Source organism: Schistocerca serialis, chromosome 1 (assembly GCF_023864345.2).
Source record: "Schistocerca serialis cubense isolate TAMUIC-IGC-003099 chromosome 1, iqSchSeri2.2, whole genome shotgun sequence".
Taxonomy (NCBI): Eukaryota; Metazoa; Arthropoda; class Insecta; order Orthoptera; family Acrididae; genus Schistocerca; species Schistocerca serialis.
The window spans coordinates 688,697,571-688,719,381 of NC_064638.1; the positions used below are offsets into that span (position 1 = coordinate 688,697,571).

General features: G+C 42.6%; 1 protein-coding gene across 2 annotated transcripts in view; it reads left to right on the forward strand.

Moving 5' to 3' along the window:
- LOC126480541 (28S ribosomal protein S5, mitochondrial) overlaps positions 1 to 21,811 on the forward strand; it is a 102,484-nt gene that overhangs the window by 35,465 nt on the left and 45,208 nt on the right. For both annotated transcript variants that reach the window (XM_050103875.1, XM_050103874.1), the window contains exon 6: positions 752 to 947. In XM_050103875.1, the coding sequence (XP_049959832.1) occupies positions 752 to 947 (196 nt within the window). The remainder of the gene's footprint in view (positions 1 to 751; positions 948 to 21,811) is intronic.

Here is a 21,811-nt window from a genome sequence, read left to right on the forward strand (position 1 = left end):
TGATTATAATTCTGTTTAGACTCCTACATTTCTGGTTAACCTTATGTTGCATTGGAGGTTATTTAATTTGTTCTCCAGCTCCTCTAACAATCTTAAGATCATAATATTCTGCACTTTACTGTCCCCAAATAGAAATGGTAGAAGTAGTTGGCTAGCCAAGGTGCATGTTATCGATTTAGTGGAACTTGATGTAACAAGCTATGGGCATAATAGTAACAGGGCATCACCCAAGGGCTGCACCTATTGCCACAGTCCCCCCAGTCCATTACTGCTGACACTTTTCATTCAGGCTGGAATGCTGATGTCTCAGGAACTTGCACTTGGTTGTAAGGTTGCCCCTACCCATGGTAGGATCCAAAGAGTTTGACAAGACCTGGGAACAATGCCAGACTGCAGCATAACTTCCCTCTGGAAAGGCAATGTGTTTACATGAGCACCCACCTACCAGCAGAGCCTTTAAGTCTCCAGTCATCAGCAGTCACTCTGTCTCTATATGATTTATAACAAATTCAGATCTAATCTGCTGGTTACTGACACTCTCGCGCCATACTGCCTGAGAGAGTGTTGGTGAGCAATCCTCCATATTGGCTTCTCGTAGTAAGCTTACATTTATCAGGAGCCATTTTTTTGCAACTTATGAATTTTTTGCATTTTATGAAATGACAATTCAGAACCATGTTTCAATAATAGCTAATGCAAATGTTGAATCACCATCATCAAGGAAATGCTCTATAAGCTCTTTTTATTTCAGATGAAAACTGTAATAAACATGAAAGGCAATTTTGGACGTTATCGAAGAATGAGTGTGATGGTTGTGACTGGTAATGGCAATGGACTGGCGGGTTTTGCTCTTGCTAAAGCTGTGGAGCCAAGGGCTGCTTTGCGCAAGGCCAAGAATAGAGCTGGTCAGCAGGTCATGCATGTTGATCTGTTTGAAGGAAGAACAGGTTGGTTACCCTTTGAGTAATTCCTTAAAATTATTTTGAGTGTTTTTGCAGATATATTCTGTTTTCAGTATGTTTTTGTTTCTCTGTAAGTTTCCTGTTTCGTTAGCTAGTGATATGTACAGAGTGTAAACACTAGCTGCTGGCAACATATAACAGCCATATAACAGGGATGTAGCTGAAGACGAGGAGGAGGAGGAGATTAGTGTTTAACGTACCGTCAACAGTGAGGTCATTAGAGATGGAGCAGAAGCTTGGATTAGGGAAGGATGGGGAAGGAAATCGGTTGTGCCATTTCAAAGGAAACACCACTGGCTGGCTGAAGTGATGTAGGGAACTCACGGAAAATCTATATAAAGACAAGCTGATGCGTGCTTGAACTGTCGTTTTCCCAAATGTGAATCCCGTGTGCTAACCAGTACACGACTTCATGTGCTAAGTGAAATCAGCACCACCAAATTTTTATAGGTCACTTGTCGTCTATCAAGCAATGAAACAGCCTTAAATTGGCCTACAAAAGGCACATAAGCTACAGCGATTTTGGTTAAATCTTACTCGGGCATTAAAAACCCCTTGTTCCTGCATTTTCAAAATGTAAGATTTAAGTTCTTGCAAATTTTACCACAAAATATAGTGAATTTTAACATCAAACAGTTAAATAGTTTTATTTGTCTTGTCTTCTTACTGCAAAACTATTGTGGTTGTAAGGGTTAAGTTTAGATTGAATTGTAAACATAATTAGTTTTTCCAGAAGGAGATTTTTACTCTGCAGCGGAGTGTGCGCTGATATGAAACTTCCTGGCAGACTAAAACTGTGTGCCGCACCGAGACTCGAACACGGGACCATTGCATTTTGCGGGCAAGTGCTCTACCAAGTTCTTCAACCCATCTTTTCTTCTCCAGCTAGTACCCGTGTACTCATACTCTCTTAGATCTTGTAAGTCCATCTCAGCTGGTTTTCTTCCCTACGGTCTGTTGCATCTGACATCTTCCTCCACCACTTACCTGGTGATATTGCATTCTTGACACATGATGTGACCACTTCAGTCTCCTATCTTTAATCACAACTGCAATGTCCAGTGATTTGTACAGCTCCTGCAGTCTGTGGTTTTACCTTTTTCTCTTGTCTCCATGCTGCGCTGGTTCAAAAATCTCTTTCAGAACAGCATTCTCAAATGTCAGCATTTTTCTACCTCCCCCCCCCCCCCCCTCCTCCTCTCTCTCTCTCTCTCTCTCTCTCTCTCTCTCTCTCTCTCTCTCTCTCCGCCACCAGAGTCCAGGTCACTGCTCTGTATAGAATCACAGGTTGTATTACGGTCCTCTAGATTGAAGAAATCTATAGAAGCCATGACTTGAGCAGCTATCAGAGTGGTAACTTTGACCTGTTTCTTGCTGGAATTCTTGCCATTCCTTTCACTGAGTACTGCCCCAAGATATTTGAATTCTTTTACCCTGTCAAGAAGTTTACCACCTCAATTAAAAAGGTTTGTCAGTATTCTCTCTGCTCACTATGAGGTATTTGGTCATATCCATATTCTTCATCAAGCCTGCTTTCATCACATCTTCCGGTAACACTCTTGTCCTCCGAACTACATCTTGCTGATGCTGTGCTATTAAGACTGCTTCATCTGTACAGTCCAGGGTGTTGATCCTTCTACACAGCTGAATTCCTGTCTCTAGGCTTTTCGTTTATCGGAGTTGTATCTAGAACCAGATTAAACAGAAGAAGGAAGAGGCAGTCTCCCTGTTGCACTCCATTCCCCAACTTGAACTTCTCTGACATCTTTCCATTCACTTTCACCATGCATCTTATCTCTTGTAGACATGCTCGTTAGTGTTTTATTTATTTATTTAAGTTTTATTGCAGTTCTGTCATATTGCTTGCCTGTTCACACTAAGTGCTTTTTGGAAGTCCAGAGAAAGACTGTAACCATCTCTGCGAAATTTACAAGTCTTCGATAACACTTGCCTTATTATATGTAGGTGATCTGTGGTTGATTTTCCCTTTCTGAACTCTGCTTGTTGAAATTCAAGTGTCTCCTCAGCTTATGGTGTTAGCCACTTCAGCAACAACATGCTCATGATCTTACAAGTTGTACACGGTAAGTTAATTCCTCTATAGTTGTCACATCTCATTAGATCTCCTTTAAGTTTTGGGCAGATGACAGGCTTTTTCCATTTTGCCAGTACCCTTTCTCTCCTCCAAATTAAACAGATTAGGAGGTACTTCCTCTCTTGTAGGGTATATCATCCCTCTTTCAGCATCTCTGCAGGTATAGCAACTACTTCTTGGGCCTGTTCTTTGAGAATTTGTACCTCTTCCATGCTTGGCAGTTCATTCTCCACTTTGGGTATTTCACACTGTTTTCTTTGTACCATTCAGGAGATTTTCAAAATAATTTTCCATTGCTCCTTAGGTTTTGTTTCATCAGTTATCATATGTCATCTTTGATCGTGTCAATCCATGTGTTATATGCTTTTTTGAAAAACATGACTGTCCTGTAGAGGTCTCTTATATTGTCTACTGTTCATTCATCTTCTGCCAGTATTGCCTTGCTGTTATATACTCTCACTTTTCTGTTCAGAAGACATTTTTAGGTTCTTCAGCTGCTTCCACCTAACCCAACCTTTTTCTTTTATCTTGTTCACTTGTCAACCACAATACTCAAGCCACTTTTCTCTTGTTGATTGCATCTTTTCATCTATCATTAAACCATCCTCAGCTCTTCTCCCTTATCTCCAAAGGTTTCAGCAGCACATTTGCAGTGTGTTTAACTCTGATCTTGAGCTTTGACCATAACTTGTATACATCTTCTCTCTCTCCTTCCAGGGCAAAAAACCTGCTTCGAATTTTAACTGCATATTTGCCATTTATGTGGTCCTCTTTCAGTAGATCTGCATTTATTTTTCAGTCTGCTTCTCTTCTCCTGCAGTTATTGCATCCTATCCTTTCACGAAATGTTGTCAATAGGAGATAGTGGTCTGATCCTATTACTGCACCTCTTTGAAATTTTAAATTCTCAATAATACTTCTGTGTCTACAATCCACTAGAATATAGTCTGTTTGATTCTGAGTGTTTTGGCCAAGTGATTTACAGATTATCTTAACATGTTTTTCTGAGAAAGGTAGATAGTCATAATCCTTAGATTTTTTGGAATTGTGGAACTGACTAGTCTCACTCAGTTGTTTGAGGAATCATGTAGACTATGGGGGCCAGTGTAGGGTCTCAGAAAAACCTCTCTTCCTATTGTGACAGTTGCATCACCAAGGACCACTTTTACGTCATTCGATAGCGCATCTTCATATACTGGTTCTATATTTTCTCACTAAATGCTGTGTGTGTGGCTAGCTATTGTGACCAAAGTTCAAATATTACTTCTGCAAAACAGTTAGTTGCTGTCAAGGACTCATAGGATGTGGGTCAGTGATTTCATACATACATCTGGTTGTGTACACTCATTAATACGAGCCTCTCTAGGGAGTGAGAGATGGACATCTATTGAAGAGTAGCATTTTAAGGCAGAGGGGAAAAGTGTCATGGCGTGCTGTAAAGGGAAAAAACTCTTTAACAGTCTGAACAGTTTTTAGAGCTTGGGAAAAGCAACAGTTTGTGCATGGGTGCTAGGATATTTTAGTAACTTCATAGTTACCAATGCGTTGCTACAACCATTGTCTCCTTGGACAATTCCAGTGGTTCTGGTCCTGTAACATTACAAAGTCATCACAATTTGATTAGCAATTCAGTGCCTCAGTGTCAGTGGTGAGTAGGTTTTATCTGCGTTTTATGTTTTATCAACTTTCCTGCTGCAGCCAAGTGCTAGGCTGCACAAGCGTAGGTGGCATAGCCAGTCAGATTTGCCAATGTACAGGGGCTCGCTGAAATCGTGGTGTATGCATGATTAGTTTTAAGCTTGCCAGTCATGTTTCCACCTATGATTAAAAGACCATAGCTGCCTGATTGAGAGTGAAGAGGTTATTTGAATGTTTGTTTCTTGAATACCTCAGCTAGGGTGTTCAGGTGGAATTCATTGTGCATGTTCGTAGTGTGAGTGTTTTGTGGAAAATTACTTATGCACAACCTTGTTCTCTATGACCTGCAGGCTGCTTAGATGTGTTGGAGCTGTCTGTGTTGATTGTAGTCCAATGAAAATCATATTCTTGGACTGACACCCTCCTATTAGTGCACTTTACATGTTAAGAATCTGGTAGAGTTACTTAATTCTTGTGTATGCTTGGTTACTGACATGTGCGGTTCCCCTATGTCAGTTTGTGGTCCAGCCAGGCACTGTGGCAGCTTGACTGTATCAGAGAATTGTATTGGTTGTGTATGTAACGTGTTTTGTCTTCAGTATTCTTGTTTATGAGTTGATACTGTGAACAGAAGAACCACCCACTTGTCAACATTTACTGTAAGATGCCATTTCTCCAGTCAAGGCTCAACAGTTGTTAGTTCAGTCTGTAGTTGTTAGGTTATGTTTCATGGCTTCCAACCCAGTGTCAGGATACCTGTCATAACCATGGTTGGCTACAATTGTTATTTGTTGCTGGAATGTTGCTTATGTCGGCTTCGCGTATGTCCATGGAGGACATATTGAACAGCATTCCTTGCCTGAAGCTGCAGTTTTTTCACTGCCGAGATGGTGGCTATATCTCGTGCTCTTGAGCACATCCATTCATGCACTGGGGAGTCGTTTCTTCTGTGTACTGACTCCTTGAGCAGCCTACAAGCTATCAATCAGTGCTACCCCCGTCATCCTTTGGTAGCGACCATCCAGGAGTCCATCTATGCCCTGGAACGGTCCAGTTGTTCAGTGGTGTTTGTCTGGACCCCATGTCACATCGGAATCCCAGGCAACGAACTTGCCAACAGGCTTTCCAAACAGGCCACGTGGAAACCGCTTATGAGATTGGCTTCTCTGCAACTGACCTGTGTTCAGTACTTCGTCACAAGGTTTTGCGGCTTTGGAAGACGGAATGGCATTACCTCAGTATGCACAACAAACTGCGTGCCATTAAGGAAACTACAAATATGTGGAAGACCTCCACATGAGTGTCTTGCAGGGACTTTGTGGTTCTCTGTCAGCTGCGGATTGGCCATGCTTGGGTGACATATGGCTACCTCCTGCGCCGTGATGACCCTCCTCAGTGTCGGTGCGGCACCGAGCTGACAGTGGCCCATATCTTGGTGAGCTGTCATTCTTTGGCTACCCTGTAACGGACTCTTCAGTTACTGGACTTGTTGCCAATAATTTTAGCTGACAATGCGTCATTGGCTAATTTAGTTTTATGTTTTGTACGTGACGGTGGATTTTGTCATTCTATATAAGTTTTCGCGCATCTCCCTTTGTGTTCTGAACTGTAATGCTTTTAGGCTGGATGTTTTAATGTGTCGCGGAGTGGCTGGCTTTTCCTTTTCATTCTTGTGGTCAGCCAGCGACAGTCATCTGCTCTCTTGTTTTTATTCCTTCTACCTGCTTCTTGCTTCTCTCTGTGGTTTTCTTTTCCTGTTTAGTCCACAGTAGTGTTGGTTGTCCTCCTGTTGTTCTTCTAGTTCTTCCATTCTCCTGTTATTGTGCTGTACGTCTCCTTTTTCTTCTTTCCCTTGTGTAATTATTTTACCAGGAGCAAGGGGTCGATGACCTCGCAGTTTGGTCCCTTCCCTCCATCCTTTAAACCAACCAACCACATGGTTGTCTACGGGCACCGTGAGCCACGAGGGCAACGCTGAGCAACTGTGAGGGCACATAATGCGGGTAGCAGAGCTGTGTGATGTGGCTGGCAAATTGGGTATGCACACTGCACCAGGGGGGCAACCGTGCCACTGTGAGAGCACTTTGCGCGCACGGCTGAGTGTGAACAAGCTAATGTATGTAGCGCAGGTGGAACACACATATGTCCAAAGTTGTTTCACACGTATGCGGCGTTCGTGAACACAGCAGTGGTACCCTGTTATCAGGAGGCCAGTCACAAGTGGCTCCCTGCCGCCGTTGGATAAGCAGCTGCCAGCAGAAAATCGTATACTCTTAGCTCATTTATTTGTTACATAGTTTAATTCTTAATTTCTTTGCGTGTTTTTGGTACTTGCATTGTTTAATTCATAAATTTCGGGCGTATTATAGTATTTGAGAGTTGTAGCATCGCGTTTTAGTACCTGAATAGTGTAAATTCGCGTAGTCGTCTGTCTTCTGTTTTTGTTTTGAATGGCCAGTGTCGGTTGATCACAGCCAGTGTGCTCCCTGCCGCCGTTGGATAAGCAGCTGCCAGCAGAAAGTCGTATATTCCTAGCTCACTTATTTGTTACATAGTTTAATTCTTAATTTCTTTGCGTGTTTTTGGTACTTGTATTGTTTAATTCATAAATTTTGGGCATATTATAGTATTTGAGAGTTGTAGCATCACGTTTTAGTACCTGAATAGTGTAAAATCGTGTAGTCTCCTTCCGCCGCCGAGCAGTGTGTCAGCAGTGCGCAAGTAGCAGCATTACTGCATTTACTAGGCAATCTTGTATTTTAATAACCGTTTAAATTTTGTGTCTATTTGTTTGTGCTCTCTGTAGATTAGTTCAGACGTTCTTTGCACAACAGTTTTTAGCATGGGTAGGGACTGCAACTGCTGTGTTCGGATGCAGGCTGAGTTGGCATCCCTTCGCTCGCAGCTTCAGGCAATGTTGGCTTCGGTCACACAGCTTGAGGCTGTTGCCAATGGGCATCACTGTGGGGGTCTGGATGGGGGTTTGTCAGGGTCGGCCAGCTCGTCCCACGCATCCCCCGATCGGACTACGACTGTGGCTGCCCGGGATACTGCCCACATTGAGGCTGATCCCTCACCTGTGGTAGAGTGGGAGGTCGTCTCGAGGTGTGGCAGGGGGCGAAAGACATTCCGGAGGGCTGAACGGAAGGGCTCTCCAGTTTGTGTGACGAACCGGTATCAGGCTCTGTCTCAGGCTGATACTGATCTTCGGCCGGACATGGCTGCTTGTCCTGTTCCAGAGGTTGCCCCTCAGTCTGCAAGATCCGGGCGGTCGCAGAGGGTGGGCTTACTGGTAGTTGGGAGCTCCAACGTCAGGTGCGTAATGGGGCCCCTTAGGAATATGGCAGCAAGAGAGGGGAAGAAAACCAATGTGCACTCCGTGTGCATACCGGGGGGAGTCATTCCAGATGTGGAAAGCGTCCTTCCGGATCCCATGAAGGGTACAGGGTGCACCCATCTGCAGGTGGTCGCTCATGTCGGCACCAATGATGTGTGTCGCTATGGATTGGAGGAAATCCTCTCTGGCTTCCGGCGGCTATCTGCAGGATGAAAGCAGAGCTCACCATCTGCAGCATCGTCGACAGGACTGACTGCGGACCTTTGGTACAGAGCCGAGGGGAGGGTCTGAATCAGAGGCCGAGATGGTTCTGCGACTGTGTGGGCTGCAGATTCCTCGACTTGCGCCATAGGGTGGTGGGGTTTCGGGTTCCGCTGGATAGGTCAGGAGTCCACTACACGCAACAAGCGGCTACACGGGTAGCAGGGGTTGTGTTGCATGGACTGGGCGGTTTTTAGGTTAGATGGCCTCGGGCAAATACAGAAAGGGCAACAGCCTCAAAGGGTGCGGGGCAAAGTCAGGACATGCGGGGACCAAGCAGCAATCGGTATTGTAATTGTAAGCTGCATTGTAAGCTGCATTGGTAAAGTACCGGAACTTCAAGCGCTGATAGAAAGCACCGAAGCTGAAATCGTTATAGGTACAGAAAGCTGGTCGAAGCCAGAGATAAATTCTACTGAAATTTTTACAAAGGCACAGACGGTGTTTAGAAAGGATAGATTGCATGCAACTGGTGGTGGCGTGTTTGTCGCTGTTAGTAGTAGTTTATCCTGTAGTGAAGTAGAAGTGGATAGTTCCTGTGAATTATTATGGGTGGAGGTTACACTCAACAACCAAGCTAGGTTAATAATTGGCTCCTTTTACCGACCTCCCGACTCAGCAGCATTAGTGGCAGAACAACTGAGAGAAAATTTGGAATACATTTCACATAAATTTTCTCAGCATGTTATAGTCTTAGGTGGAGATTTCAATTTACCAGGTATAGACTGGGACACTCAGGTGTTTAGGACGGGTGGTAGGGACAGAGCATCGAGTGACATTATACTGAGTGCACTGTCCGAAAATTACCTCGAGCAATTAAACAGAGAACCAACTCGTGGAGGTAACATCTTGGACCTACTGATAACAAACAGACCCGAACTTTTCAGCTCTGTAAGTGCAGAACAGGGAATCGGTGATCATAAGGCCGTTGCAGCATCCCTGAATATGGAAGTTTATAGGAATGTAAAAAAAAGGGAGGAAGGATTATCTGTTTAGCAAGAGTAATAGAAGGCAGATTTCAGACTACCTAACAGATCAAAACGAAAGTTTCTGTTCCGACACTGACAATGTTGAGTGTTTATGGAAAAAGTTCAAGGCAATCGTAAAATGCGTTTTAGACAGGTACGTGCCAAGTAAAACTGTGAGGGACGGGAAAAACCCACCGTGGTTCAACAACAAAGTTAGGAAACCACTGCGAAAGCAGAGAGAGTTTCACTGCAAGTTTAAATGCAGCCAAAACCTCTCAGACAAACAGAAGCTAAACGATGTCAAAGTTAGCGTAAGGAGGGCCATGCGTGAAGCGTTCAGTGAATTCGAAAGTAAAATTGTATGTACCGACTTGACAGAAAATCCTAGGAAGTTCTGGTCTTACGTTAAATCAGTAAGTGGCTCGAAACAGCATATCCAGACACTCCGGGATGATGATTGCATTGAAACAGAGGATGACACGCGTAAAGCTGAAATACTAAACACCTTTTTCCAAAGCTGTTCCACAGAGGAAGACCGCACTGCAGTTCCTTCTCTAAATCCTCGCACAAACGAAAAAATGGCTGACATCGAAATAAATGTTCAAGGAATAGAAAAGCAACTGGAATCATTCAACAGAGGAAAGTCCACTGGACCTGACGGGATACCAGTTCGTTTCTACCCAGAGTACGCGAAAGAACTTGCCCCCTTCTAACAGCCGTGTACCGCAAGTCTCTAGAGAAACGGAAGGTTCCAAATGATTGGAAAAGAGCACAGGTACTCCCAGTCTTCAAGAAGGGCCGTCGAGCAGATGCGCAAAACTATAGACCTATATCTCTGACGTCGATCTGTTGTAGAATTTTAGAACATGTTTTTTGCTCGAGTATCATGTCATTTTTGGAAACCCAGAATCTACTCTGTAGGAATCAACATGGATTCCGGAAACAGCAATCGTGTGAGACCCAACTCACTTTATTTGTTCATGAGACCCAGAAAATATTAGATACAGGCTCCCAGGTAGATGCTATTTTCCTTGACTTCCGGAAGGCGTTCGATACAGTTCCACACTGTCGCCTGATAAACAAAGTAAGAGCCTATGGAATATCAGACCAGCTGTGTGGCTGGATTGAAGAGTTTTTAGCAAACAGAACACAGCATGTTCTTATCAATGGAGAGACGTCTACAGACGTTAAAGTAACCTCTGGCATACCACAGGGGAGTCTTATGGGACCATTGCTTTTCACAATATATATGAATGACCTAGTAGATAGTGTCGGAAGTTCCATGCCGCTTTTCGCGGATGATGCTGTAGTATACAGAGAAGTTGCAGCATTAGAAAATTGTAGCGAAATGCAGGAAGATCTGCAGCGGATAGGCACTAGGTGCAGGGAGTGGCAACTGACCCTTAACATAGACAAATGTAATGTATTGCGAATACATAGAAAGAAGGATCCTTTATTGTATGATTATATGATAGCGGAACAAACACTGGTAGCAGTTACTTCTGTAAAATATCTGGGAGTATGCGTGCGGAACGATTTGAAGTGGAATGATCATATAAAATTAATTGTTGGTAAGGCGGGTACCAGGTTGAGATTCATTGAGAGAGTCCTTAGAAAATGTAGTCCATCAACAAAGGAGGTGGCTTACAAAACACTCGTTCGACCTACACTTGAGTATTGCTCATCAGTGTGGGACCCATACCAGATCGGGTTGACGGAGGAGATAGAGAAGATCCAAAGAAGAGCGGCGCGTTTCGTCACAGGGTTATTTGGTAACCATGATAGTGTTACGGAGATGTTTAGCAAACTCAAGTGGCAGACTCTGCAAGAGAGGCGCTCTGCATCGTGGTGTAGCTTGCTCGCCAGGTTTCGAGAGGGTGCGTTTCTGGATGAGGTATCGAATATATTGCTTCCCCCTACTTATACCTCCCGAGGAGATCACGAATGTAAAATGAGAGAGATTAGAGCACGCACGGAGGTTTTCAGACAGTCGTTCTTCCCGCGAACCATACGCGACTGGAACAGAAAAGGGAGGTAATGACAGTGGCACGTAAAGTGCTCTCCGCCACACACCATTGGGTGGCTTGCGGAGTATAAATGTAGATGTAGATGTAGATGTAGAACATGCGTGTGTGGGATGTAAGTGTAAAACGTGCTTGCCTGAAGTTTCTGTATCCTGTGCCGTGCAACGGTTGGCCATGTAAGGATAAAACGCAGTTTTGAACCATTGTAACACATTTTACTTTCATGGCCACAAATAGTATACCGACATAAAGGAGTATGAAATGAACGTACATCTTAAGTTATATGTACACAGAAGTGTGTAGTTCAGAGGAGGGATACTACATACGAATAGGACATAGACATTAATTTACATCATTCTGGATGTTTTTACAACGATTTTGAACTAGCGTCTCGATATTTGGTGTGAAATTACTGGTCATTAGGTGCACTGCACCAGTCAGATAAACATCAGTAAAACTACTCCTAAGCTTCGATTTTGTCTGTTTCATTATGAAGAAAATGCTTTTTCACGAGTATCTTGCTCCAAAAAAACTATACACACAAGCAGCTACGAGGATTGACTGGAAAGTAATACCTCCACCTTCGTAACTCTTCAACAGTTGGCAGCATTGGTATGCGGCAGGTACTGGCTTGTTCTGTGGTATCTTCTCTACAGCCCCTTTTGGTGGGAAGTCTTAGCATTGAATGGTTTTGTTGTTACAATGTGAAGTATGGAACCCTGCACAGTCAGTCAGTCAATGCGATTTAAGCGACGTGCAGTCCTTGAATTCTTGACATCAGAAGATGTCAACTCAAAGGAAATTCATCAGAGAAAGAAAGCAGTTTATGGTGATTGTGTTGATGTGAGTACTGTGCATCATTGGGTGAGTAAGTTTAAAGATATTGAGGTGGGAACATCTGACCCGCGCGACAAACAGTGTGTTGGACATCCTGTGACAGCAACCACAAAGTTTCACAAGCAAAATGTTGACAGATTGATTCAGGACGATTGTCATATCACTCAGAGAGTAACTGCAAGCATTATCGGCATTTCATAAAAATGTGTGGGTCACATGTGCTTGGCTATCGGAAGATCTGTGCACGATGGGTACTCCCGATGCTGACTCCTTAAATGGAAGTGCACAGACTTGAAATTTGCCAGCAACTCCTCCCGAATTACGAGAATGTAGGTGACGCCTTTCTCCATTCAGTTGTGATAGGAGACGAAACGTTGGTACGCCATTACGACCGAGAGACGAAACGTCGGTCTATGGAATATCGACACAAGGACTCGCTCCAGAAAAAGAAATTCAAGACGCAGCCCTCAGCTGGAAAAATCATGGCCACAGTGTTCTGGGACACAGATGGTGTTATCCATGTTGATTTCCTTGATCGTGGAACATCAATAAATTGAGAGCGCTATATCACAACGTGGCGAACTCTGAACGGGCGGCTAACAAGGGTCCGAAAGGAAAAGCGAAATGTTTTCCTGCTGCACAACAGTGCCAAACCACACACTTTCCATGCCACCACAGCAGAACTTCAGAGGCTGAATCTCACCATCGTACGGCATCCTCCATGCAGTCCATATTTAGCACCGTCTGCATTCCGTCTGTTTCCGATAATGAAAGATGATCTGCGGGGACATCATTATGCTTCTGATGAAGATGTTGAGAGAACTGTGAGACTGTGGTTGCGGAAACAGAGTGTCGACTTATTCCATGATGGCTTCAGAAAACATGTTCATCGTTGGTAGAAATGAATCCAATTGGCTCGTGATTATGTGGAAAAGTGAATATTGGTAATTAAAGATCACATTCTAAGGATTATTTCTGCGTTTGATTTATTAAAATATTCCCATACAAAACCTGTTAACGAAGGTGAAGGCATTACTTTTCATTCAACCCTTGTATTTTAAATAACAATGGAAACTGTCATGTGGGAAATATTTTTAGAAGCTTTCCAAGGTTTCTGCAGTGTGAAACTTCTCCTTCAACACACGATTGCATTGAAAGTCAATGAGTTCAACTGAATTTCAGAAGGCACATTTTCAACGTTAAATGCAAAAGGAGTCACAAAAAGGTTGACATCGTATTCCAGTTGAGTTAAATCCTCAAATCTACTATCAAAAATGCCTTCAAGGGACTGTAGCACCATTACAAACCCATCAAAATGTTCTTTGAGCCTCTCCTGTTCCAAATTGTTTTCACTAACAACTAATGCAATGGTCAGGAAGTGTACACTTGGCATTTTTGACAGTTGCTTTGCCCACAAAAGCAGTTTTCTCTTGAATGCCAATACAGTGTCAAACACTTCACTAATTACCTTATTTCTACCTTGCAAAGCTACATTCAAGCTATTCAGATGCTTGGTTACATCAGTTAAAAACGAAAGGTCTAAAATCCACTATGGTTCGTCCAATTCTTTCATCGATTTTCCTTTTGCATCCATGAATAAAGATATATCTTTACGTAAATTTAAAAAAAAAAAAAAAACTACTCAACCAACGTACTTCACAAAAATATGGAACATCGCTGTATTCACACTCAAGATTTGCCAGGAACGATTTGAATTGTCTGTATCCGAAACCGTGTGATCTGAGAATTTTAACTGTTTTTGTAACTATGTACATGACACCAACTACTATGGCACATTTTGCTAGCAAATTTATATGGTGAAGCATGCAATGTATTGCTGGCAGTTCCTGCTGGACACCAACGGCTTTCAACTCTTTTCGTATCAAAGCAATGACACCAGAACAATCATTGCAGAATCCCCATCTGTTGCAATTGATGAAAGTTTTGCCCAACATAGCTCGTATTTCTCTATTATATCTTCTACACATGAAAATATATCATTGGCCGTTGTTGTATAATGCATTGGCACTAAATCGAGGAGTTCCTCAATCACATCAAACTGAGCATCAACTCTTCGCAAAAAGACTGCAAGTTGAACATCATCACATATATCTGTGCTTTCATCCAATGTTCATGAAAAGAAAACCAAATCTTTGATCCTGATCTCAATTGAGCTTCAACATTGTGTGCCATTTCTTCAGTGCGCCTGCAAACCGTTCCCCATGAAACTGGAATGGTTTCAAATACAGAAAGACTTGCTGGGCACAAAATTGTTGCAGCAGCAACAAAACAGTCTTTCACAAATTCTCCAGTGCTGAAGGGCGTGCTGTTTCAGCTATTTTAAGAGCTGCATGATAGCTTACTGTCATTGCTGCTTCGTTGTGGATGATGAGGTTTTTGTCCTGTAAATACATACAGGAGAAGGTAAAAGTGACGGAAAATGCACGTAACATATTATTGATAACAGTAATAATGTGAATCAATGTCATAATTATCTACACATATATGTACATTTTTCTCCTTTTTCTGCTTCAGTTCAATAAGTTTGGCTTTTCTATCTTCATTATTCAAAACGTCTGTATCCTTCTCATGAAGCAGTTGGTAGTGTCACTTCACATTGTACTTCTTCTGTGAAGACAATGTTACATTTAAAATCAAATACTGAGGTCTGCTTTACGTTCCAACAAAAAAATACTCTTCTTCCCACTGTGGATTAACAAATATGGGTTCAAAGGACTGTAGTTTCAATGATTTTAACTCCTCCTCAGCCATTTTCCACCCAATTGTTCTGTTTCATCACAAACACCGAACACGATGTCTACACAGACAATATAAACCACGAGAAGTAAACAGACCGAGTGCCTCCGCACGATGCAGTGACGTGAATGGCTAGGCGAGTAGATGGTGGGGGTACTGCTGGCTGGCAGAGTGGGGGAGAGCTGCGGGCAGGCCTTGCGGGCATCTGTGAGCACCCGTGCTTGCGAAACAATATTTTCCCATCCCTGCAGTAGAGACTCCATGATGCTATCTTTGGATCCTTCGTTCTTCAGATGTTTTGACTGCTCTAAAAGTCAGCTTTAAAAGTTATAATTGTGAGAAATGATTGTATGATACATAGAAGCATGTCAGAGAAACTAGCATTTCTCAGCTTGTGGATGAGTTCATTGTGGCCGGGTTTTGTGGGAGAGAATTGTTTGGTGCTGGCAGCATAGCAATCCTGGAAATACTGTACACTGTAGTTGTATTAAGCTTGATAAGGGCTCTCTGTTTCTGCTTATGTTAACTGTTGTTCCCTAGCTACCTACATTTGGAACCTTGGTGGATACTTCAAACAAAAACACTCACTGCAAGTTTGGTGAGTTATTGAAAAGTGCTATCACCTGACTTAACAATATAACATGAAATCAGTTCTCTTGAATGCACCCCAGATTAAGTCAGAATAGAATATTATAACAGGACACGTGTTAATGGTTGGAACCTGCATGTAATTGTCAGAAAAGAAGAAAGGACTTTTTCAAAAGTTTCACCTATCTTTTTTCATAAAGTCTGATACAGTAAACCTCGAACACCTACAGCTGTGACTACCCCCCCCCCCCCCCCCCTCCCGCTTGTCAAACACTCTGTTTAGGACAGGGCATCATGTAGTCTTCTTTATCTTGTTGAAAGATAACCTCATGGAGATCTCAAAGATAGGGTACAGCCACTAGTCCTGACACATCAGAATTGCAACAGTTGCTGTCCAGATTATTGATAAAGAAAATCATAGATGATTGTACTCAATGGCACTCAATGTCACTCAATGTCTTTACACCAGCTGCTGGACACTTATGACATTGACGAATGCAATTCAGCAACAGTTATTCTCCACAGAGCCTCCATATATGGATACATCCACTGTGATGATGTACACAGAACTGGGACTAATATGAAAGTGTGAAGTACCATCCGCAGCTCGTGGTCGTACGGTAGCGTTCTCGCTTCCCACGCCCGGGTTCCCGGGTTCGATTCCCAGCGGGGTCAGGGATTTTCTCTGCCTCGTGATGACTGGGTGTTGTGTGCTGTCCTTAAGTTAGTTAGGTTTAAGTAGTTCTAAGTTCTAGGGGACTGATGACCATAGATGTTAAGTCCCATAGTGCTCAGAGCCATTTGAACCATTTTTTTGTGAAGTACCACTCCAGTGCCTAGTGTTGTTGTCAGGCACACCATTGTTGCCATATGTCTCTCTGCTGCCATGTCAAGGGAATTTTCAACAATGGTGACTGTGCAAATAATCTGTGGTGCTCCAGACTTTATTGCACCGTCTGTGTTGAGACTTGTCTTGCTTTAAAAAAGCCAATGATGTGGTTGTACAAGTCTGCACAGCTGAGTGAACAGTATGCCTGTCCTCCAACACCCTAGTCATGTGGGGCCTTCGAGGTACTTCATGGTATTGAATACAGGGCTATTACAAATGATTGAAGCGATTTCATAAATTCACTGTAGCTCCATTCATTGACATATGGTCACGACACACTACAGATACGTAGAAAAACTCATAAAGTTTTGTTCGGCTGAAGCCGCACTTCAGGTTTCTGCCACCAGAGCGCTCGAGAGTGCAGTGAGACAAAATGGCGACAGGAGCCGAGAAAGCGTATGTCGTGCTTGAAATGCACTCACATCAGTCAGTCATAACAGTGCAACGACACTTCGGGACGAAGTTCAACAAAGATCCACCAACTGCTAACTCCATTCGGCGATGGTATGCCCAGTTTAAAGCTTCAGGATCAGTTTAAAGCTTCAGGATGCCTCTGTAAGGGGAAATCAACAAAGATCCACCAACTGCTAACTCCATTCGGCGATGGTATGCCCAGTTTAAAGCTTCAGGATGCCTCTGTAAGGGGAAATCAACGGGTCGGCCTGCAGTGAGCGAAGAAACGGTTGAACGCGTGCGGGCAAGTTTCATGCGTAGCCCGCGGAAGTCGACGAATAAAGCAAGCAGGGAGCTAAACGTACCACAGCCGACGGTTTGGAAAATCTTTCGGAAAAGGTTAAAGCAGAAGCCTTACCATTTACAATTGCTACAAGCCCTGACACCCGATGACAAAGTCAAACGCTTTGAATTTTCGGCGCAGTTGCAATAGCTCATGGAAGAAAATGCGTTCAGTGCGAAACTTGTTTTCAGTGATGAAGCAACATTTTTTCTTAATGGTGAAGTGAACAGACACAATGTGCGAATCTGGGCGGTAGCGAATCTGGGCGGCAGAGAATCCTCACGCATTCGTGCAGCAAATTCGCAATTCACCAAAAGTTAACGTGTTTTGTGCAATCTCATGGTTTAAAGTTTACGGCCCCTTTTTATTCTGCGATAAAAATGTTACAGGACACGTGTATCTAGACATGCTGGAAAATTGGCTCATGCCACAACTGGAGACCGACAGCGCCGACTTCATCTTTCAACAGGATGGTGCTCCACCGCACTTCCATCATGATGTTCGGCATTTCTTAAACAGGAGATTGGAAAACCGATGGATCGGTCGTGGTGGAGATCATGATCAGCAATTCATGTTATGGCCTCCACGCTCTCCCGACTTAACCCCATGCGATTTCTTTCTGTGGGGTTATGTGAAAGATTCAGTGTTTAATCCTCCTCTACCAAGAAACGTGCCAGAACGGCGAGCTCGCATCAACGATGCTTTCGAACTCATTGACGGGGACATGCTGCGCTGAGTATGGGAGGAACTTGATTATCGGCTTGATGTCTGCCGAATCACTAAAGGGGCACATATCGAACATTTGTGAATGCCTAAAAAAACTTTTAGAGTTTTTGTATGTGTGTGCAAAGCATTGTGAAAATATCTCAAATAATAAAGTTATTGTAGAGCTGTGAAATCGCTTCAATCATTTGTAATAACCCTGTATTGTTCTCCTGAAGCCACCTATTGCGTGTTCACAGGACACTCATGGGATCCTGACACACACAGGCTGCGATATTGCAGAACAGTAAACTGCAGTTTTGGTAGTTCGTGATCATGCCACTGTCAAATTCTGAGAATTAGTGGTAGACATTTCTCCTTACTACATTAGGCTAACTTCATCTCCCCACAAACAAACAACTTATAAATGCATTTTCTGAATCGGAAACATGCTGCCTAGTCATTCTTTGTATACAGAATGTGGATTGCATGATTGCCATCTGGTTTGCACAGGTGGACTAAAATGCTAATCATTTGTACATCCTCCAGGGTGTATACGACTTGGGACATCTGGGAAAAACCCGGGAATTTTTTCAAGTGGGAGAAAACCGGGAATTTTTTAGAATTCCGGGAATTGTTCATTGTTTTTGTTTTCAGTTAAATTTTTGTAATGTTGACTGGTAAGAACCGATACTCTAACAAAGGATATTATTGTATCCCACTACTGCAGAATAGTACTGCAGCTATAAAACATGAATGAGAGAAAAAACAAAAATAAAACTTAAATTGAAAAAGAACTGTGCCATATACAGCAACAAAACACAGTGCTCATACAAGCGTTTGCCAACAGCAAAATGTGTCAAAGTCTTTAGGAAGATTATGCAATGCTTCGTAACAACAAATTGTCTGATGAGCACCCAAGCTGCCAGATGCATGCATTCGCAACAGGCCCCAATCTGGAGGGGGAGGGCGACAAATTCATATTCTTGAGGGGAAAAAACCTAGTTTCAGAAAGCACCTAGCATCCAGCGCACATTAGTCTCTCGATTATTCATATGACTTTGAAACGCATCCCTGTCAGTTTTTGAACACATTCTAAGTTGATTTCTGAATGAATCATAAGCTGATTTGTGAATACGTGCATAGTGTACATGATGTCTCTGTCAGGGGAATCCTCGTCACATGTAGAAACAAACTTCCCTACAGACAAAAGGAGCTATACGAACTGAGCAGAGTTAAGGCCGAATGGATGAATGCCAACCGCTGTCTGATTGTGTGGTTGATTAGGTTTGTGAATGATGAGCGTTGTTATAATTACTAGCGAAATCCATAGATTCAGACTACAGGAGTGGAAATAAATGAATAACAGGTAAGAAAGATTATGTATTACTTTCTCAGTGTATCCAAGAAAATGAAATTTTAACAGAAAATTTTTGATCAGATAGCTATACTAGTAAGGGCCAGTTGTACAGTCCCCAGCTAGCAGCCACTTTAAGTTCTATTCTGGAAGAAGCACGGAAAATGCGTTGTACGAACTTGTAACAACACTTAACCAGAGAATAATCGCAGGATAACTAAACCGGTGATTCTGGCACAGTTAGTGAAGTTAATCTGTTAAATAGCTACTGAATTGGGCGGCCGGAGTAGCCGAGCAGTTCTAGGCACTACAGTCTGGAACCGCGCAACCGCTATGGTCGCAGGTTCGAATCCTGTCTCGGGCATGGATGTGTGTGGCGCCCTTAGGTTAGTTAGGTTTAAGTAGCTGTAAGTTTTAGGGGACTGATGACCTCAGATGTTCAAGTCCCATAGTGCTCAGAGCCATTTGAACCATTTTTGAGTTACAGAATTAGTGATAACAAAACTGTTTGTTAGAATGAGGAAGGAGAAGAAATGGGGACATAACACAAATTATGGAACAATATGACGATTCCAAGTTTGTATAAAAATTTCATACTACTACTTTTCGATCTCATGCTTGAGAAACTGGAGCATATGAATGAAGTGTGAAACTATTTCCTAGTGCAAAACTTTTTGCTTGTAGCAGGCCTAATAGGCATTTGATATTGGTACTTTGGGAATTACATTCTGTCGTTACAAAAAAGTCCGTTTGTGCCAAAACAGTCTTGTTTATTTGATGTGTGTTACAATTGTTGTATTAGAAAGGCCTATTTTGCTTTATCTAGCAGACAGTAACAAAATAGACATAATCATATCTGGAAACCACACCAGTCTTGGATCCTATTTGTATTAGCAGCTTTCTCAATATTAGACAACGACATTTCGATTTTTCATATAGCAAAACGTTTGATGAACCTTGATGTAATAGATTCTTTCGCAGAAAGGAAAGCATACTATATAAATCTGTAGCAAGATTAGAGAGAAAAATTCTAGGAGCTAAGGATTGAAGAAATGCGTATTGTCTTGCTTGTCTCATGTCTTTACTGGGTTTATGTATGCTTTAATTAATTTTATGTCACACAAAGCAGCAAGTTGTTAGCTGACAGGGAATAAAGAATGCAAATTTTCTGAAGAGTTCCTTTTTTTTTAAAGGGGGGGGGGGGGGACCAGGATGTCAAACCAGCTGACTGTAAGCAGGAGAGGCACCACAGGACATTTTAATTTCCACATTCCTGAATATGGTTTGATGGCATCCATTAAAAAATGCTGTGTGAGGAGGCGAGGCACTGCACTTTGGCACACTTACGACCAAATAGCGTCTTACATTTCCGTGAACACATATGTTTCATGCATCAGACTCTTCAGAAAGATGTGCACTACAAAATGAACAAATTTTTGAAAATTCGATTTTTAAAATTTTTGAAGACCTATCTCAAATGCTCGAGGGAGTGGCGGGGTATTGCCCCGATTCGGAAATATCGTAGATCCGCAGCTGATGCGCAGAGCAGTCTGAGTTATAGTGAGGAAGTGGGTAGTCACCAAGTGACCCGTGTTTACACTTAGTGATATTGCCATTTCCTCTTCGTTTACTATTGTTGTTGTTGTGGTCTTCAGTCCTGAGACTGGTTTGATGCAGCTCTCCATGCTACTCTATCCTGTGCAAGCTTCTTCATCTCCCAGATGAAGAAGCTACTGCAACCTACATCCTTCTGAATCTGCTTAGTGTATTGATCTCTTGGTCTCCCTCTACGATTTTTACCCTCCACGCTGCCCTCCAATGCTAAATTTGTGATCCCTTGATGCCTCAAAACATGTCCTACCAACCGATCCCTTCTTCTAGTCAAGTTGTGCCACAAACTTCTCTTCTCCCCAATCCTATTCAATACCTCCCCATTAGTTACGTGATCTACCCACCTTATCTACAGCATTCTTCTGTAGCACCACATTTCGAAAGCTTCTATTCTCTTCTTGTCCAAACTGGTTATCGTCCATGTTTCACTTCCATACATGGCTACACTCCATACAAATACTTCAGAAACGACTTCCTGACACTTAAATCTATACTCGATGTTAACAAATTTCTCTTCTTCAGAAACGATTTCCTTGCCATTGCCAGTCTACATTTTATATCCTCTCTACTTCGACCATCATCAGTTATTTTACTCCCTAAATAGCAAAACTCCTTTACTACTTTAAGTTTCTCATTTCCTAATCTAATCCCCTCAGCATCACCCGATTTAATTTGACTACATTCCATTATCCTCGTTTTGCTTTTGTTGATGTTCATCTTATATCCTCCTTTCAACACAGTGTCCATTTCGTTCAACTGCTCTTCCAAGTCCTTTGCTGTCTCTGACAGAATTACAATGTCATCGGCAAACCTCAAAGTTTTTACTTCTTCTCTATGAATTTTAATACCTACTCCGAATTTTTCTTTTGTTTCCTTTACTGCTTGCTCAATATACAGATTGAATAACATCGGGGAGAGGCTACAACCCTGTCTCACTCCTTTCCCAACCACTGCTTCCCTTTCATGCCCCTCGACTCTTATAACTGCCATCTGGTTTCTGTACAAATTGTAAATAGCCTTTCGCTCCCTGCATTTTACCCCTGCCACCT